Raw genomic sequence first — 20,587 nt, forward strand, 5'->3', positions numbered from 1 at the left:
GGAGCTAACTTTATCTGACCCTCAGGACAGCTCCCCAGCTCCATTCCCCTTTTCCAGAACGTCCCAGACCACACAGGTGGAGAGTGGCAGAGGACACTCAGACTCACCTTTCCAGGATCAGATCCAGTCCTTTTCCCCGGAGCCCAGGGAGCCTCAACAAGGATATATAATCTCCCAAAACTGGAGAAAAAGGACTAAAAGCAATGGATCTGGGTTCAGCGCGGTAATTCGCTGATGCTATTTCAGAAGTGTGCACACAACATTCATATTTTGACAAAAGCAGTAATTGCTACACTAGAGAAAAAATAGACCAGTCTTTTTCCTGTTCTAAAGTTAAAAAAAAAAGTAAACAAAACATTATCGGGTTTGCTAACTTAACCGGCAGAAGGGTGGGGAAGCGGCCGAATGTGCTTCCAAAGCCGCTCACTTTGCTTACACTGTGGAGGCGCATGCAGGTACCACCTTCCTCCCCGGGGGCACCTCGACCATCCCCCGCGTTCCATTCTGGAGTGACGCCTTCACGCCAGTTCTTTTAAAAATCCTGCTACTTGAAGGTATACAAATGCGAGTTCAGTCCCTGCCTGAAATACTGGGGCCTCCTAATGCACCCTCGGCTTTGGGGCCCCCTGATTCCTGCAGTCCCCTCCCCCTGGCCGCGCAGCTGCTGGAAGGCCAGTGGCCAAGGCGCATTGTGACGTGGCCAGAACGTCACAGGCACGGACCCTGGGGTCGGGGGTCGGGGGTCGGGGGTCGGAGGGCGGGAGGGGGGCCGCAGCACCGCGGAGCCGGGACCCTCGCTCACACGCCAGGCGCGAGCATGGAGGGCTTGGGCCGCTTCTCCCCGCGCTCGGTGCTGGACCCGGGCGGGAAGCGTGCGTCGGCGGCGCGGCTGCATGGGCCCGGGGCCAGGACGGAGCCGTGCCTGGGCTCGGGGGCCGCGACCCCAGGCGAGGGGAACGAGACCGTGGCGCCCTGGCCCTACCCGCGCCGTGCGCCCACCGCGCGGCCTTGCCGGCGCAGGTGCTCCGACTCTCCAAGGGAAAGCCGAAGCCTGACCGACGTGGCCGCGAGGCCCCCGGACGGCGCCAGGAGGCCCCGGCCCCGCGGCCGGCACCTGGAGGACGCCTGGGGCGAGCCCGGGCCCAAGTCTCAGCCCGGAAGCGGCGCGCACAGCCCCGCCTGGCGGCGGCAGCCCCACCTACACCCCCGAGGGCCTCAGCCCTGCCCTCCGGCCCAGGGAGACTCGCCCCCGCTTTACCCTGAGGGAGCGTACACCCCCCTGAGCGGGACCCTCGGGGTGGAGAGGGCGCAGAGCGGAGACCAGTGGGCGGTGCCGCTGTGCAGGGGTCCAGGTCACTGGTCCCAGTCCTCCGCTGTCTCGGAGAAGTCTTCCGTGCGGTCTCAAGAGTTCAGGGCGCAGTCGGCGTGCGTGTGCGCCCACAAGAGGGACGGCAGTGATCTGCTGGAGTCGTTAGCCAGCCCGCTCTCCCAGCCCTCAGTCTCCAGCAGAGAGATTCAGAGCCCGCACACCCAGATCCTCAAATACAAGCTGGAGGAGGCGGTCATGTCCTCCAGGGACCAGAAGATCGTGGCCCTAGTGCTGACCCGGCTCAAGAAGGCCCAGAGAATGCGGGAGCTCCAGCAGCAGGCGGCCGTGGCCTGGGAGGAGCTGAAGCGCTCGGACCAGAAGGTGCAGATGACCCTGGAGAGGGAGCGCAAGCTGCTTCTGCAGGAGAGCCAGGAACAGTGGCGGCAGAAGGAGCAGCGCGTGCGGCGGCGGGACGGCCTAGCCAGGAGCGCTCCCCGGTCGGAGCGCGCGCGCAGGGCGCTGCTGGAGAACCCGGAGGGAGCCCGGGCCGTGGCCGAGCCGGCGCCCGCGCCCCGGAGGCAGAGCCGCGAGCTGCTCCTGCAGGAGCCCGAGAGGATGGTGCAGGGCCTGCGGGGGCAGGACGGCCTGCAGCTGCCGGAGGCCTCTCAGCGGAAGAGCCTGCACGCCATGGAGCCCCAGGAAAAGGCCCAGGAGGCCAACCTCAGCTCCCTCGTCAACTACCAGGCCCGGAAGGTCCTGCTGGACTGCCAGGCCAAGGCTGAGGAGCTCCTGAGGAAGCTGTCCCTGGAGCAGAGCTCCCAGCGGCCCCACGAGGCCGCGAGGGGCCTGATGAAGGAGCGCCCGCGAGAGCTGAGGGACAGGGCGCAGAAGCAGGGGGAGCAGGGGCCGCACGTGCGGCGGCGCGCGGAGGCCGCCGAGGAGCAGGCACGCGCGCACAGGCGGCTGCTGGCCCAGCTGGCCGAGCCGAGGGGGCAGCAGACCCGGACCAGCGTCCAGAGGAACGTCAGGGACAAGGTGCCGCACATCCACGAGCTCAGCGTCCTGCGGGAGCAGAACCATCACATCCTGAAGCTGAAAGCCGAGAAGGAGGAGAAGTGCCACATCGAGGGCATCAAGGAGGCCATCAGGAAAAAGGAGCAGAGGATGGAGGAGATTTCCCGGGAGAAAGACGCCACATTCGAGGAGTTCCAGAAGATCTCCAGGGCGTCCAGGAGAGAGCACGCCCGCGCGCTGGCCGGCAGCTTCCTGGACTGGAGGGTGCGCGAGGTTCCGCGCGGGCCGGGGCCGCAGGGCTGCTGAGAGCCGGGCGGATGCCCAGGGCCTGCGCAGGGGCGAGGAGAGGCGGGCGACCGATGCACTCTCTAATCTGATTATAACTGAGCACTGGTTTGAAAAAGTATATAAAATAGCTGCACTTTCCTCTCATGAACTGGTTCATTGATTGATTCATGCGGGGAGCTGAGAGAGTGGGAGCATTTAAGAAAATGACTGGTAATCTGTAGTTTCCATTTAAATAGAAAAGATGAGCTCTTCAGTAATCTTGGAAGCACACATCAGGCCCATTGTGTAGGAACTAGAGAAAAATCTGCAGGACGGGATTCAGTTCTTTTCCTGTCCCAGAACCTACAAATTATAACTGGTACTTCAAAGGGATGCTTTGAGGGATGATAAATAAAATAATCAATGTAAGGTGAGGTGTGAGGTACTGGTCATAAGGAATCTCCAAGAAAGAAAAGAGATTGTGTGACTGGGTGAGTGGGGGGGATTTCTGTAAACAAGTGGATTTGGGAACCCTGCATACTACATCCCCTCTTGGGTGTTCATAATGCACCTGAAAGTTTTAAAGGCTCTGAAAAGGCCTGCAGTAAAGAAATTCAACTGTTCAACCTAGAGTTTCTCACAAACTGTGGCACCCCTCTTTCCTCAGATCACTCCATGGAATTGGTGTTCTGGAAGGTGTTTTTGGTGCTTCATTGCTTGGCCACAGCCCCGCTATCCAAGAGCTCACTGGAATCTTCTGCTTTGATTCTTCGCACACTCCCCCTCTTTGGCCAGTCCTGTCCAGTCTTTTGGAACAAAATTCAATTGGAATCTATTTCTCCTCTGTCCCTCCTGAAGGAGGTGGGGGATGTCATCTGTCTACCCACATGGTGTCTAATTGACCTCACCAGCCCTGAATGAATGACTCAGCATGACTCAGGAACATGACATTTTCACATTAAGGAGCCACAAGCTGAGTAGGATTTAACCCATCACATCTCAAAGCTTCTATCAAAAAATCATACAGGTTTTCTTCAAAGCTCCTAATGTAACATTTGTCTTTAGAAAAGAGGGAAAGAATGAGCCCGACTGTCTTACTAGGATTTTTTGAAATGACATGAAAAGTAACCTGGCCAGGGATTTTGTTCAGAGGTCAGCATGAGAGTGAGTCCTAGTCTCATCTTTTCTTTTTAATTTATTATTTATTTATTTGAGAGAGAGAGAGCGTGGGAGTGGGGGAGGGACAAGCAGACCCTCGCTGAGCATGGAGCACAAGGCGGGGTTCGGACCCACAGCCTCGAGATCATGACCTGAGCCAAAATCAAGAGTCAGTCCCTCAACAGACTGAGCCCCCCAGGCACCCACATTCTCATGTAGTGGGGACCAGAACTTCCTCCCTCTTTCGTGTCCCTCCCCTGACCTGGGAGCCCCCAACGAGGCCTCCTCGGGCCCTCACTCCTTTGCTCAAAAAATGCTCCTACATCTTGCCTCAATTTCCAATCTACTCTCTCCTGTTCCCCTGGGTTAATTCGCTGTTTTGGCCACATGCCAGGTGCATTCCTGGCCTTGTGGGAGAGTGCGTGATGTTTCAGACCTCCCAAGAATCTAACTCCTCCTCTTGATGCAGCTGATCTATGGGGAAGTTACCTTCCTGAGCCTCAGCTTGCTCATCTGTAAAGCAGACTTAAAATTTGTACTTGGGAGGGATGAGTAAATAATCAGCATAAGCCGCTCGGCGCAGTGCCCAGAGCCTAATGCAGACCCTGTCCTTAAATGTTGCGTTTTATTCTCGATGATATTTGTGAGTTCCTTTCCCCCTGTCTCGACCCCCTTTCGTCAGACCCGGATTGGTGTCCCTAAGCCTTGTTCCCATTCTGCTTCCTCTGTGAAATGTGGGGCACCCTGGCTGCCCACCCTGACGTCACCCTTCCTGGACAGACTGCCTGCATGGGGCACTCAACCATTGTGCTGGTGGGGCACATCCATTTTGTGATCCGGAGTCACTGTTCAAGATTTCATACCCATGCTGGTCAATATACAGTCAGGAAAACAGTCGTCAAGCAGGATGTTTTGACCCCACATCCATATCCTATGACTTTACCCCCACTAATATTCTTTGCTCTCTCCTCCAAGAAAGAAATGCATACTGTCATTCTTTTATCCAGTTGTCTGCGAATGTGACTGGAAGCAATAATCAATAGAAAATAAAACTTTGGATGGAATATACTTTCCCCTATTTCTACCTCAGAATAAATAAATGTATTTTCCCAGATACACATATACCCTGAAAATCATCTGTGAAACAAACACGAGAAGACTCTGAACGTGGAGAGAAGGCCAACGGACCACGGACTCAGGACCCGAGGAACCGTATAGAGCAAATACTCTGGGTTTCCCTTCTACCACACGCATCCCAGACCTGAAGCAGAAGAAGCAGGTGACCCAGAAACATCAACAAGTCTGCTGTCTCTAGCCAAATAAGTAAAAGGGCAGCCTAACAAGACAGAAAACTTTCAGACAGTAACTCCACTCCAGCTAAACACCACAGAAACCCCGTGACACCCACCCTACCCATGCCAACAAAGACCTCTGCCGTCATCAGGTTGAAATACGGAGCTCCCCAGTGTCAGTGGAGACCAAATAGGGAGCTGAGACTTCCAACCCCCACCCCCACTCACCGCCACCTCCACCACAATCACCACGACCACCCACCCCCATGCCCATGACCTCTATGACCACCCACCACCATGCCCACCACTACCATGACCACCTACCACCACCACCCAACCCCATGCCCACCACCATGACCACCCACCACCAACTCCATCCACTACCACTACCCATCCCCATGCCCACCACCATCATGACCACCCACCACCACAACCACCACCCTGCACAACCATTGCCACCCACCCCCATGCCCACCACCACCACGAGCACCCACCACCAACTCCACCCACTACCACCACCCATCCCCATGTCCACCACCACCATGACCACCCACCACCAAGAACCACCACTACCCATCACAACCACCAACTCCACCCACTACCACCATGACCACCCACCACAATCATCACCATCCACCCCCACCATGACCACCCCCGACTCCCCCACCACCACAATCACCACCCCCACCCATCACCATGCCGATGATCACCATGACCACCCACCACCACGACCACCACCATCACCACCACCACCACCACCATGACCACCTACCACCATAACGTCCCACTCCCCCAACACCGCAGTCACCACCCCTACCTATCACCAACTCCACCCACTACCACCCCCACCCCCAATCACCATGAACACCCACGACCACAACCATCACCACCACCATGCAGTAACAGGGTGCCCCTCTTCCTGCCAGGTGGTGTCAAAAAAGGCTAGTGGACAGTGAGAAGTTTCATCACCATCCAGCAGCCAGGGAGTATCCATGAGGCCCAAGGGGAGTGAGTACTCCCACCTCCACTCAGCAGTGATGAGGAACCCCACATACACTTCAGGTGACAATGGAGCCTGGGTGGGAAACTGGACTTCTCCCTCCACCAGGCAGTAACGAGGTCTCAACCTCACTCCTTCTGGAACAGTGAGAGGAAACCAGATAAAACAGAAGGTTTAAATAAGGTCTAGTCTTAGGAAACTCAAAATGACCAGGTTTCAGTTGAAAATCACTCGTCATACCAAGAACCAAGAATATCTCAAATTGAATGAAAAAGACAACATGAGGATGACAAGTGGGAGAAATACTAAAGATTCTACAGCAGACACAATAAAAATGCTTCCGTAAGCAATTATGAACACACTTGAAACAAATGAAACAAAAAAAACACCTAAGTCTTGGCAAATAGAAAGTCTCAGCAAAGAAATAAAAAGTAAAATCACCAAATGGAAAGTTTACAACTGGAAAACACAGTAACAAAAATAAAAAGCCCAGTGGATGGGCTCCACAGCAGAAAGGAACAACAAAAATCACCCAATCTGAGAAACAGAAAATTTGCTGAAGGGGAAAAAAAAAAAAGCCTTGTGGACCTGTGGGCCTACAACAAAAGATCTAGCTTTCAGAGTGGGAAGGGAGGAGAAAGCCGGCAGGGCTGAAGAGGTACTTGAGGAAATAACAGCGGAAAAATTGACAAACTTGGTAAACGAACTAACCTTACATATTCCAGACATTGCGTGAACCCCACAAAAAGGGCAAACCCCTAGAAATGCATAAAGACACATCATAGTCAAATTTGTAAAACTGAAGAAAAGAAAAAAATTCTTTTTTTTAAAGATTTAATTTATTTATTTGAGAGAGAGAGAGCAAGAGCAGGGGGAGGGGCAGAGGCAGAGGGAGAAGCAGACTCCCCACTGAGCAGGGAGCCTCATTCAGGGCTCTATCCCAGGACCCTGGGATCATGGCCTGAGGCGAAGGCAGACGCTTAACCCACTGAGCCACCCAGGTGCCCCAAAAAGAAAAAAATATTGATCAAAAGAATGAGAAAACAAGCCCCAGACTAGGAGAAAGTATTTGCAAAATAGTGGCTATATTTTAATATAAGAGAAAATCTCAAATTAGTCATCTAAGCTCCCACCTCAAGAACCTAGAAAAAAGCAAAGTACACCCAAAGCAAGAATAAAATAACAAAAGAGCAGAAATCAATTAAACTAAAAACAAAAACAAAGACTGAGTTCTTTGAAAAGTTGGATGAAATGGACAAACAAAAAAGAAACACGAGAGGACACAGTCTCCAACATCATAAATAAAACCTCGATATCTCTATGGACCCTAAAGACGTTGGAACATAACAGGGGACAACTGCACACACGTAAATTTGAGAACTTAGACAAATGGACCAAGTCCTCCAAAAACACAAACTACCACAACTCACCCAATACAAAATAGATCACTTAAACAGTCCATACTGCAAATGAAATTAAATTCATAATTTAAAAACCCTCCCCCAAAATTTCCAGGCCCAGATGATTTCACTCAAGAATTTCACCAATACTTGGGGCCCGCAAGTGGCTCAGTGAGGTGAGCATCTGACTCTTGGTTTTGGCTTAGGTCATGGTCTCGGGGTCATGGGGTCGAGCCCGGACGAGCTCTGTGCTCAGTGCAGAGTCTGCTTGCCCCTCTCCTTATGCCCTATCCCCGCCCCACTCTCTGTCTTTCTGAAATTAATTAATTAAATAAAATCTTAAAAAAAACCAAAAGAATTTCACAAACACTTAGAGAACTGACACCAATTCTGCACAGCCTCATCCAGACAATAAAAGAGGAAGGACCCCTTCCCAGTTTGCGTCCAGAAGCTAGTGGGACCATGATACCCAACCAGACAAGAACAGAACGAAGCAAACCAAAGACCACACACTGATGTCCCTTATGAATGTAGACATAAAAGTCCCTAACAAAACATTAGCAAATCACATTCAACAATATATAAAAAGAATCATACACCACAACAACGTGGGATTTATTCCAAGAATTCAAGGCTGATTCATTCTTTAAAAATCAGTCACCATACCAATAACTCACATATTAACAGGCTGAAGAAGAAAATCACAAGAACATATCAACAGATACGGAAAAAGCACTTGACAAAATTCAACACCCATTCATGAGTAATTCTTTCAGAAAAATAAAAGGAACCTCCTCCACTCAGTAAAGAGCATCTACAAAAAATATACAGCAAGCGTTACACCCAATAGTGAGAGAAGAATGCTGTGTCCCAGGATCAGGAGCAAGGAAGGATGTCTATTCTCACAGCTCTTGACCTTGGGCTGGGGGTGGGGGGAGGAAATCAGAGGTAAGATTAGAACGGAAGAGATAACGCTACCCGTCTGCAGATGACATGGGATCTGTGTGAAAACCCTGAGGAACGGGCACAAATCTTCTCATAATTGGGTTCAACAAGGTCACAGAATAGAAGATCAACATACAAAAATCAATGTCTTTCTATATACTATCAGTGAACACATGGTCACTGAAATAAAAAAAAATACGATACCATTCACAGTTGCCTAAAAAAGTACTTAGATGTAAATCTAACAAGACATGTGTAAGACTTGTCTGCTGAAAACCACAAAATGTGGATGAAAGACATCAAAGAAGACTGACATAAACAGGGGGCCATACTGTCCATGGACCAGAAGACTCAATGGAATAAAAATGTCAATTCTCCCCAAGCTCACGGACAACTGTATTGCTGTTCCCTCCAAAATCCAGGTAGGCTTGTTTGTAGATATGGACAAGGCTAGTCTCAAATGTGCACATAAGAGCTAAAACAATTTCAAAACAGGGAAATGCCGTGAGAGGAATCGGTCTACAACTTCACGGCTTGGGACATAGCTGCCAGAATCAGGACCGCATGATACAGATGAAGGGATAGATGCATACCGCGGTAGAACAGAGTAGGGACACCGGAAACAGCCCCACACAAATACGTCTAATTATGATTTTTGACACAGGTGCAAAAGTGATTCAGTGGAGGAAGACAGCCAATTCAACATAACATTTCTGGAACAAGTGGGTATCCACAGTCAGAGAGACAGAGAGGGAGAGATAGACAGACAAAGACAGAGACAGAGAGGACAGAGAAGACCTGCAGCCCAAGGGTCACATCTTATACAAAAATTACTTCAGAATGGATCATAGACCTAAATGTAAATTGTAATACTGTAAAATGTTTTAGGGAGAAACATAGGAGAAAATCTTCAGGATCTAAGGTTAAGCAGAGTTACTAGCCTCGACACCAAAAACACCATCCATAAAAGAAAAACATAACTTGGGCCTCATCAGAATTGAAAGCTTTGTCGTGAGAAGGAGTCTGTTAAGAATGAAATGACGAGTTACAGAATGAGAAAACGCAAATTGAAACCACAATGGGATATCACTGTTCACCTATCAGAGGGGTTTAATGTAAGAGATAGGGACCCCATGAAATGCGGAGAAACCAGATCCCTCAGAGGCTGTGCGGGATTGTAGTGGACCAGCCTCTCTGGAAACCAGTTTGGCAGTTTCTTCAACACTAGAGATGTAACTACTACATGACTCGGTGTTGGCACTCCTGGCATCTATCCCGAAGAAATGAAGACTTACGTTCATACGGAGACCTATTCCTGGATGTTCCTCACAGCTTTGTTCACACTGGCTCCAAACTGGGTTAACCCGGATGTCCTTTGATGTCTCAGAGTATAAACAAACCTCCCCACCACAGAGACCACTCAGCAGTGGAAAGGAACTGACTATGGACACACACAACAACTCGGATGAATCTCCAGAGAATTGCGCTGAGGGAAGGTTACATAGGAAGTGTGTGACTGCACTTCTAGAACGTGATGGAAAGGACAGGACTGCAGACGGGGAGGGCAGAATAGAGCTGTCAGGGTCCAGACAGAGCACAGTGCGTGCATCCCCGAAGGCAGCCCGAGGGGCCCTTCTGTGATGAAAATGTGCTGCATCTGGACCTGCTCGGTGTCAGTGACTTGGGGGGCGGGGGTGAGAGGGAACATTATACCATAGTTTACGAGACGTCATTGTCAGGAAACCCTGGGTAAAGGGACCCAGGATCTCTCTGTATGCATTCTTAAAACTGAACATGAAACTACAATGATCAAAAGGTTCCTCAAAGCAAAATAAAACTCACATTGTTTATTGCTGGAAAAAATAGCATTTTCGTTGGGGACAATGAGAACTTCAAAAATTGACCCCAAGATAACAAGATTTGGTAGAAAATTTTAACACAAGGTAAACTCAACAGTGGCTCACACTGCAAATAGAAACAGTTGTTATCGACTAAAATTAAATGATAGAACCAGATTTTCTTTAGGATGCTTAGATCTGTAGAATTTGCAGAGATGGAACCTGGCGGAAATAATTCCCACAAGAGAAAGCTCACATAGCAGAGGCTCTCATTGGTCACACTTGGTATCGTCAAAAACACACCGAAAAATAAATGCAATTAATCTCAATGCAAAGAATGTCTTAAAACTGAAAACAAAATACAAAAATGTGGAAGTAATGACCGTACCATTTAGAAAACTGACCACAGAATTGAATTGGCTTAAAGGAGTTTGGGTTGGAAAGTTCTCTCAGTGAAAACGTACTAGCTGGTATTCTGACTTCCACGGTGTCTACAAACGGTGGCTCTCGGCTTACCATGGTTCGACAGGAGTTTTCCGATCTACGATGGTGAGAAAGTGAAACGCATTCAGTAGAAACCATACTTCGAATCTTGAATTTTGATCTTTGCCTGGGTTAGCGGTGGGCAGTACGATCCCCCCAAGATGCTGCGCAGCAAACGTGAGTCACACGATCACGAGGCTCAGCAACCGATTCACCGACGACCATTCTGTCTTCACTTCCAGTACGCTATATTCAATGAATTACACAACATATTTGAACATTAAATTCAACATTTATTATCAAATAGGCTTTGTATTAGATGATTTTGCCCAACGGTAGGCCAACCTAAGTGTTCCGAGCACGTTTAAGGTAGGTGAGGCGAACCTAGGACGTTTGGTAGGTTAGGCGTGTTACACGCATCTTTGACTTACAGTATTTTCAGCTGGTGATGGTTTGTCGGGACGTAATCTTATTGTAAGTCAAGGAAGATCTGCACCTATCAGATCAAAACTGTGGGATCAAAACATCCTATCTTCTAGTAGCCAAATCTTCTTTTTTTTTAAAGATTTTATTTATTTATTTGACAGAGAGAGGTAGAGACACAGCAAGAGAGGAAACACAAGCAGGGGGAGTGAGAGAGGGAGAAGCAGGCTTCCCGCGGAGCAGGGAGCCCAACGTGGGACTCGATCCCAGGACCCTGGGATCACGACCTGAGCCGAAGGCAGACGCTTAACGACTGAGCCACCCAGGCACCCCTCTAGTAGCAAAATCTTATTGAATGCTTACTTTGAGCCAGGCACCAGATGCACATTAGACTTTTAAATTCAATTATCTTCTTTAATTTTATAACTTCTGTGGCATAAGTCCTACAGTATTTCACAGATGAGGACCCGAGGCGTAGTGAGGATGAGCAGGATCTCTGAGTGGCTCCTGCTGTGGGTGGCAGTGCTGAATTTGCACCCAGTTCTTTGTGGCTCACCTGCTGTTTGCAAGCATCACATGGCCTCTCAGTGATGGGGGGAGGACACAGGCTCTGAAACCAGACTGCCCATGTGCAAACCCACGCTGCGTCACTTCACTGATGTGTGATCTTGGACAAGGTCATCACCCATCCATGCATCAGTGTCTTTATCTGTATAAAGGAAGTAGAGTATATAATCCATACGGTGTGACAATTAAACGGTTTAACACGTGTAAGGAATGCAGAAGAGTGGCTAACATACAATATGAATGCCGTGTTCACCTTTATTATGTAATATTTTCTTGAGTCTCATGCTGGACCCAAATTTTCATTTTAAAAAAATCTGATTTGCATATGGTTTCACTTATTTGTGGAACATAAGGAATAGCATGGAGGACATTAGGAGAAGGAAGGGAAAAATGAAGGGGGGGAAATCAGAGGGGGAGACAAACCATGAGAGACTATGGACTCCGAGAAACAAACTGAGGGTTCTAGAGGGGAGGGGGAGGGGTGATTGGTTAGCCCAGTGATGGGTATTAAGGAGGGCACGTACTGCATGGAGCACTGGGTGTTACACGCAAACAATGAATCATGGAACACCACATCAAAAACTAATGATGTACGGTATGGTGACTAACATAACATAATAAAATTAAAAAAAAAATCTGATTTGCAAGTATGCTCAGAATTTTGGAGGAATGAATGGCAAAGTAATCTAACTCCTGTCAAATCATAGCACACCTGTGTCTTTTACTGCAGAATTTAAAGACTGACAATGATTTAGTCACATTTGAACTGAAAAACATCAGGCGTTTTGAAGAAATTTCCTTTGGCTAAGGAAACACTTAGGGGATCTAAGTGTTTCTCCACTGGCTGTGTAATTGAATTAATACCACATTGGACCAGCTTTCATTAATGCTCTCCCTCCATCCTGATCCTATAGCGATTGTGCATGGGGGGAGGGGCGGGAAATGCTGACTCAGGTGAGTGTTCCCAGCATTAACCCCTCCTGTGCTCAGAAGGTCACCGAGATGATCTGGAACTGTATTCTTCTCCTTTCTGTATGTCCCGGATACTCAAGAGTCAATGATGGGCTTTGTAAAAATTATTTTTTGAGACACCAAACATTTGCCAGTTGATTTTGCCTTCTTCAAAACCCAGAAAACTCTGGGTGTTTTCCAGTTCCATGTCTAGTTACAGGGAGACCCAATTCCCTTTCTCACAGCACTTGAAACCAGAACAGTTCTATTTCCAGTCGAGTTTTCTGTGCTTCAAAGGGGGCCATTGTTTCACTTTGATGTTGCAGATATTTTAACTCAAAGGAACTAGGTGGTCAGATTTACTGGCAAGCCTACATTTTTGAGGTTAAGCAGAGGTGAGCTAATTCTTGAAAAGGGAGGAGGGACTCCTTCAGAAGGTCCTGAATCTTACTTTCTCCATTAGCCTAGTTATCACTTGTGCTGGTGGACCATGGTGATGGCTCCAAGCCATGACCCTTTCACGGCCTTCAAGATGACAAGGGACAGAAGGTCAAGGTCGCAGTCATGGCACAGCCGGGGAGTCCTGCAGCGGGCTGAATCTGCACTGGCAGAAGCTACCCACTGCTTTATAATCTTTGTAAATATCTTCCTTAGGCTCAGCTAAGAACCATATGTTGGCCAAGACTACTAATCGCTCTCTCCACATGCCATGGGAGATGGCCATCTACAGCCTCAGGCTTATGTGTTTCCTATCTGCAATCCAAGAGGAGAGACCTCTCTGCCTCCAATATGGGAAGCGCCAGGGAAGACTTGGACTGGACCAAGTAGGTCCCAAGTCCTCCCCATGGACCCATCTCTGTGTCCACGCCAGCACTGTAGCACGAAGCATCATACTTGGTCCAGCCTGCGCATTGAGCCTCTCGGGGCGGTTATGGGATGGGGGTTAGCGGAGAGGGCAAGCCTGTTCTTGAGCTGCTCAATAGAAGAAAGGACGCTGAGCTCTTGGCACTCAGGAAATAAGCTTCAACACATGAGGTAGCTAGAGAACAACGACAAGATGAGATTTGGGAAAGTACATGCTGTGTGCAATAACCAGCATTTAGTTAGGCTCACTTTATTTTATTTATTTATTTATTTATTTATTTATTTATATATAAAGATTTTATTTATTTATTTGAGAGAGAGAATGAGATAAAGAGAGCATGAGAGGGGGGAGGGTCAGAGGGAGAAGCAGACTCCCTGCTGAGCAGGGAGCCCAATGCGGGACTTGATCCCGGGACTCCAGGATCATGACCTGAGCTGAAGGCAGTCGCTTAACCAACTGAGCCACCCAGGCGCCCACAGTTAGGCTCACTTTAATGGCAATGAAATATTCCCACCTTTCCCTGAATTCCCGTACCCCCTCCCCCTCTATTAATGCAAAAGCAGGCTCCCACTTCTACTTCCCACAGCTTCAGAACAGCTATATGCTTCATAAAAGACAATGTCTTTGCATTGCTGGGGTTACAGAAGTAAGGGAAACCCTCACGGAGACCCAGACACACTCAAACGCACATACACAGAGACCTGAGCAGAGTGGCTCTGAAAACATTCCAAATAACAGCATGTCAAAAAGAGAAGCCAACTCTGAGATTCCCAGTTTAGACCAGGAACTGGAAGGCAACGACCTTGGTCCATCTCAGCAGTGTGCCCAGCTCCTGGCAGAAGCAAACGAAACCCACGCTGGAGTGTGCTCACTTCAAACTGCCGAGGTTTCCACAGATCAAGACCAGCCCAGCACGAGCTCACAAAGACCATCACTCATGGATACAAATCCTAGTGAGTGATAATCAGCAGGAATAAGACAGATTAGGCCCCATACAGATGTGAAATACTGGAATTCTCAGAACCAGAATAGAGAATAGCCACATATGAAATTTTTAAAAGCAAGCAATGGAATCCTGAAATGAGCAAGCAGAAAGGAAGAGCAAATATGACTAGGAAGATTTGAAAAAGACATAGAAGTTTTAGAAATGAAAAATATAGTTTTTGCTATTAAAAAAATAACTCGGAAGGTGAGATAAGTAGCATATTAGACACAAATGAAAAGAGGATCAGTGAAATTGAAGACAGATCTGTAGCAATTTCCCAGAAAGCAGCACCAAGAAAAAGCTGTAAAGTGCAAAAGAGAGGTTAAAAGACAAGGAAGATAGAGTGAGAAGTTCCAATATCAAATCACAGTCCAAAGAGGAGAGAGACAATGGGGGAGTGGGCAGATTTAAAGGTACTTTTCTAGAACTCGTGAAGGACATGAGTGCAAGGACATAGGAAGGACGACAGTTACCAAAAAGATGAAGAAAAAGTAAATCCAAACCTCAACACATTGAAAATGACATGCCAAACCCAAAGACAAGCCATAGATTTTAAAAGCGTTAAAAAATAATACATCACCTTCAAAGGAATAACAGACTTATGCAATTTTCTCAACAGGAAGTTGAGACAGTGGAATAATATCTCCTGAATGCCAAGAGAAAAATCACAGTCACCCTAGAATTGTTCACCCAGCAAAAATGAGATAAGACATTTTCAGAGAAACAGAAACAGAGTTTACTACCGACAGACCTAAGCCAACAGAGCTTTTGAAAGATGCACTCCAGGAAGAAGAAAAATGATGCTGGAAGAAAGGTCTGAGATGCAAAAAAGTAAAAGTGGGCAAACATTAACATTGTCTGTGACAAATAATGCTAACATCTAATTCCCATGACTAACTTATGGAAATAAAAATGCTTAAAAGGAAAGAATTAAAATACTGCCGGCCAACTGTTCAAAGGCTGAGGGAAGAAGTGGTTATGTGGTTTGTGGGAAGGTTGAGGCACTAATGATAGAGTTCAGCAGTTTGTAGGACAAAATTTCAAGCTTCCCCAAGAAAGAATAGAAATAGAATACAGCATAATTGTTAAGCAATTAGGAGGAAAAAAATGGAATAAGAACACAAATAAAAATGTGAAGTTTTAGTAGTCCAGAAGCAGAGGAAAAATGGTATAAGTAGAAAGCAAAAAGCTACAACACAGTAGGAAGACAGTAGGATGACACATCAGTCATCATGACGAGTGAAAAAGGACTAAACTCACCACATTCTGGACCAACATTGTCACAGTAGATGTTTTAAAAGTTCAGCTGTGCGCTACTCACAAGGGACACGTTCAAACATAAGGACAGGGAAATGTTGGAAGCAAAAGATATGTGAAGAAAATATTGACCAGAAGAAAGCTTTCTGCTGTTGGAAAAGGAGATCTTAGCAGACAAAAGCATCATATAGACAGAGAGAGTCTCTATATAACAAAGTGTTCAGTTCATCTGGAAGATAGAACAAATATAAGAACTTACATATGTCTGTAAAGCAAAACTAATAGAACACACAGGGAAATTAAACTCATCATCAGAGCAGAAGATGTTCAAGGTACCTCTTTCATTTGATGGGACAAAAAACTAGTAGAGTTTTAAAAATAGGATCAGCAAGTTTGGTTTATTGGAAATATGTAGATTCGATATAACAAAAGGATATTTACAAAAGTCGACCATGGAATACCAAATAAAGGGTCCATCATCATACGGACTAAGCTCTCTAACGACAGCGCAATTAAATTAGAACTCAAAACTATATTCTTAGAATTTTTAAACCCACTTTTAAAAACTTTGTAGATAAAAAAAAGAGAGAAACACATTTTTAAGATGTATTTACTTAAGAGAGTGCTCAAGCAAGGGGAGGAGCAGAGGGAGAGGAGAAGCAGACTCCCTGTTGAGCACCAAGCCCAACAAGGGGGGCAGGGAGGACAAGGGGACTCGATCTCACAACCAGCAGCTCATGACCTGATCCAAAACCAAGAGCCAGACGCTTAACCGGCTGAGCCACCCAGCAGCCCCCACCCTCAGAAGTTTTTAAATGTTAGAACTAGACAATCATGAAAGTACCATATTCCAAGGCTTATGGCATCATTAACTTTAAAAATAAAAACTGCCAGTTATTTTACCAGCAAAAAAAATGGATTTATTCAGAAATAGCAGAGAATTGCAAACCCCAACAAGCAAGCAATGCAAAACCATAGGCAAGACAGCAGAACAAATCAGAAGAGGCTCTTGCATAGAGGAAAGGAGGGGCTGTTGTAAACTGAAAGTCCACTGGAGGAAACTGGGAGCTGGAAGTGTAGTGGCTTCTCATTGGCTGGGCTGTGACTGTCTCTCATTGGCTGGGCTGTGACCGTCTCTCATTGGCTGGGCTGTCGCTGGGGCAGGAGGAAACCTTCCTTCCCGCGGTTGGGTAGTAAACCCGGATCACCTGTGAGGTGGGTCTCCTAGCGTTGGGTCTGCGATTCACAGAGAGTGCCTGCTGCCTCCCCAAACAGTTCTAAATGAGGTCTTGGAAAACGTGAAACTACGCAAGCTTCTAGCAAAATTGTCCAAGAAAGAAAGAGATGCACAAATAATGCTAAAAATAAAAAGGAGGGTATAATGAGGCTCTAGCAGAGATGAAAAAGACAGAAGTGTACTGTGGAGAAACTGTATGCCCAAGAACACAGAAAGATGCACGAACTTAGAAGAAATGAACACATTCCTTTAAAATCACCAACTTGAGGGACGCCTGGGTGGCTCAGTCGGTTAGGCGTCTGCCTTTGGCTCAGGTCATGATCCCGGGGTCTTGGGATCGAATCCCCAGTAGGGCTCCCTGCTCAGTGGGGAATCTGCTTCTCCCTCTGCCTCTGCTGCTCCCCCTCTTGTGCTCTCTCTCTTTCTCTCACAAATAAAATCTTTTAAAAAAATAAAAATAAAACATAAAATAACCAACTGGAGAAGAAATAGAAAGTCCAAATAGCTCAAAATCCTTAAAATGTGTGAATCAATTGCCTGATTTTCCAAAGAATCACCAGGCACAGACGATTTTAGGTAAGTTCTACCAAACGTTCTTGGAACATGTTGGTCTAATCTTATGAAATCATTTGGGAAAAAGGAAAAATAACACTCTACCAATTTATTCTGAGTCCACTATGCCTTTAATACTAAAATTCGAAAAATACAGTGAAGAAAAATCATAGCCTCATTCATGAACATAAAGGCAATAATCCTTCATAAATAGCAAAATGAATTCTGTGCTTTGTGAAAAAAGATAGCACACCATGACTAGTCTGGGTTTATTCCAGGAATATAAGGCTTAACTTCAGAAAATCTGTAATTATCATTCACTACATTAGCATATTAAAGAACAGAACAATATGGTTATTTCAATAGACAGAGAAAACACATTTGATGAAATTCAAAATACCTATTTATGATCTTGTAAAAAATTTAACTAGGTCAGAATAGAAAGGGATTTCCTTAATCTGATAAGGGGAGTGTGTACCAAAAACCTACAGAAAACATTATTTTTAATGCTGAAGGCTTTTAAAATTAGGGGGGGAAAGAGAAGAAATAAAAAGTAGAAGGTTTGGAAAGGGTTTTTCACAGAGGATGTGATTGTGCACATCGACCATTTTATCTACAACCTTGAAAGTTTAAGTATTCTTTTTTTTTTTAAAGATTTATTTATTTATTTGACAGAGAGAGACACAGCGAGAGCAGGAAAACAAGCAGAGGGAGTGGGAGAGGGAGAAGCAGGCTTCCCGCCAAGCAGGGAGCCCGATGCGGGGCTCGATCCCAGGACCCTGAGATCATGACCTGAGCCGAAGGCAGACGCTTAAGGACTGAGCTACCCAGGTGCCCCAAAGTTTAAGTACTCTTACTAACGCTGTTGGTAATAGCCAAGAACTGGAAACAATTGAGCGTCTATCAGCGGCACAATCACACGATGGGCAAATGGTCACAACCGTCCTTAGCATCGCAGTGAATCTCTCAAACTTAACGGTGGATGGAAGAAGCCAGATGCCAAAGCGCACACGCGGCATCATCCCGTTTATGTCAAGGACACATACAGACACAAGGCCCTGACTCCCTCCCTGGGTGGGGGCTGGGGTGCAGGGTGCAGCCACGGGGTGAAGCGCGGGGGCACCCATGCTGGGTATAAGCTCAGGCTTTGCGCACACACACACACACACACACACACACCCTGCTCACTGATGGTCCGGGAGTGGCAGCTGTGAGCTCAGTTTTCTCCCCTGGAAAATGGGCATCGTGAGGGTGCTCGCCTCGCCGGGTGGCTGTGAGGCGAACGGGGCAAGGGGTGCGAAGCCTGTGGCTCAGAAGGTCCTGCGAGAGGTGGCTTGGTGGTCATAGGGCTTCGTGGCCTGTGCTGCCAGGAACCTCATGAGTCCTGGGGCAAAACTCCAGAAACAGAGCTTTCGCTCAGCAGAGGCTGTAGGTTTCAAGACGTTGAATGGCCTGTGCGGGCACCATCGTCAGATGCTAGGTCAGACACCAGGTTCCCCGAGGGGAGGCCCTGAGCCAGAGTCCACCCCTGACTCCAGCCGGGTCTCAGAACCAGGAAAACATTTCCTCCTTCTTACCTCTGGGGTCAGAGCCGCTCCATCCAAGGGCGTGACGGTTTGGAGCTGAAGGACCGTGTCTGGAAAGCCTGTCCCAGCGCTCTGGCAGGGCGGGCCCAGCAGCAGCCACCCCACCCACCCCACGGTGCACGGGCCTTGCTGTAGAGAACACAGCCCCCACTTCCCCCACCCCCGCATTTCCTGCTCTTTGTAGAAGCTTCTCTAATAGATTTGGTTCGTACAGTCTTCAAACAATGCCGTTTCTGCAAAGTGTTTCTTGGATAGTTATTTGCGCTTAGCGTTTGAAAAATAACCTTGGTCAAAGAGAAGGAATATAATGTGTCTGTTTAATAGAAGCTATATTAGTGGGAGCCCCCAAGCCACACTGAAGGAGATGGACAGGGCCATGTGGATGGCCGGCCCGGGGCTCCGGGAAGGAGCCGTGAGCAGAGCTGGTAGACCTCCACAAGCTTTCCCGATGAGTATCCCCGAGGCTCCTGCACTAGACGGGGCACCTGGGGACGCAGCAGGAGGATGTGAGGACACGAGAACCAGCGGTCGGCCCAAGCATCCTACCCTTGGGCCTTCTGCTGCACCCCAAGATGGGTCTGGGGCTTTTAAAGGAGTGATGAAAGCAGGAACCACTCCCCTGGTTCGTGGCTTGCAGCATGAGCGGGCTGGGCTGGTGAGAGTGCCCAGTGTGTCCGCAGCCCCAGACACAGCCGCTGTTCGTGGGGTGCTGATTAGGGGCAGAGGCATGCTGGGTGCTCCGTGTCCAGTCCCCCACTCATCGTCACAGGAAATCCACACAGGGGGCTGCTACTCTCCATTTGCGATGAAGACACGGAAGCTGCTGGAAGGCTCTGTGCCGTCAAGCAGCGTGCCCCAGGCCCCGGAACCCACAGGCAACAGGATTGGGGGCCAAAGGCAATCCTGGTGATTGCAGTCCCAGGCTCTGTTCATGCTCTCCTCTCTCCTCAGTCGACACTGATTGGATTCCAACTAAGTCGTCCGTGTTTTGAAGGCAGGACTGTCCGCATTTCCTGAGCTCTCCTCCCAGAGCATCTGCTCTAGTGTTGACTGCCAATAAATATTTACCGAAATTGAATTGTAACAGCTCTGCGGGAAGATCCCTGCTGGCCAGGTCAAGGCTCCGACAGCTGTTGGGTGAGCAGCACGTGAGGCCCTGACCCAGGCAGGCGACCTCTGCACGGTGGGGGGCCGGGGTGCAGGGGGGCTCGGGGCCGTCGTGCACACAGGCTCCTGGGATGGCACACCAGCCCACTGCGTCTGTCCAACTGTGGAGAGGGGCTCAGGTCAGGCTCCCTCCAGGTGGTCCAACAGGTGTCTGAGGCCCTGGGGGCATCATCCAGCGGGAGTGTGGTTTGACTTGTCTCACAGCTTCCAGAAAATCACTTGAGAAGTAACGTTTGAGAGAGCGTGGCCGCCCTGCTTATAAGTCTCGGCATGTTTTCGGAAGCCTGACGT

At 48.1% G+C, this 20,587-nt stretch overlaps 1 protein-coding gene and 1 long non-coding RNA gene across 3 annotated transcripts; one reads left to right on the plus strand and one right to left on the minus strand.

Moving 5' to 3' along the window:
* The first annotated feature begins 817 nt into the window (after positions 1-817).
* On the plus strand, positions 818-2,629 carry CCDC185 (coiled-coil domain containing 185). The gene has a single exon (XM_036079121.2). It carries the CDS (start codon positions 818-820, stop codon positions 2,627-2,629), a length of 1,812 nt encoding a protein of 603 aa, XP_035935014.2.
* Positions 2,630-10,294: 7,665 nt separating this feature from the next.
* LOC118527346 (uncharacterized) lies at positions 10,295-19,204 on the minus strand. 2 transcript variants are annotated; one of them, XR_004913069.2, is made up of 3 exons: positions 19,121-19,204; positions 11,686-11,838; positions 10,295-10,952 (listed from the first exon to the last, which is right to left on the minus strand). It is a non-coding gene; the product is annotated as an uncharacterized LOC118527346 (long non-coding RNA). The 2 variants fall into 2 exon arrangements; XR_013449470.1 differs by having other exon boundaries at positions 11,493-11,838.
* Positions 19,205-20,587: the final 1,383 nt, after the last annotated feature.

Source organism: Halichoerus grypus, chromosome 7 (genome assembly GCF_964656455.1).
Source record: "Halichoerus grypus chromosome 7, mHalGry1.hap1.1, whole genome shotgun sequence".
Lineage (NCBI taxonomy): Eukaryota > Metazoa > Chordata > Mammalia > Carnivora > Phocidae > Halichoerus > Halichoerus grypus.

Bases quoted from the DNA above. Each gene is read 5' to 3' on its own strand.
- CCDC185 (XM_036079121.2), top strand. From the start codon at position 818: ATGGAGGGCTTGGGCCGCTTCTCCCCGCGCTCGGTGCTGGACCCGGGC.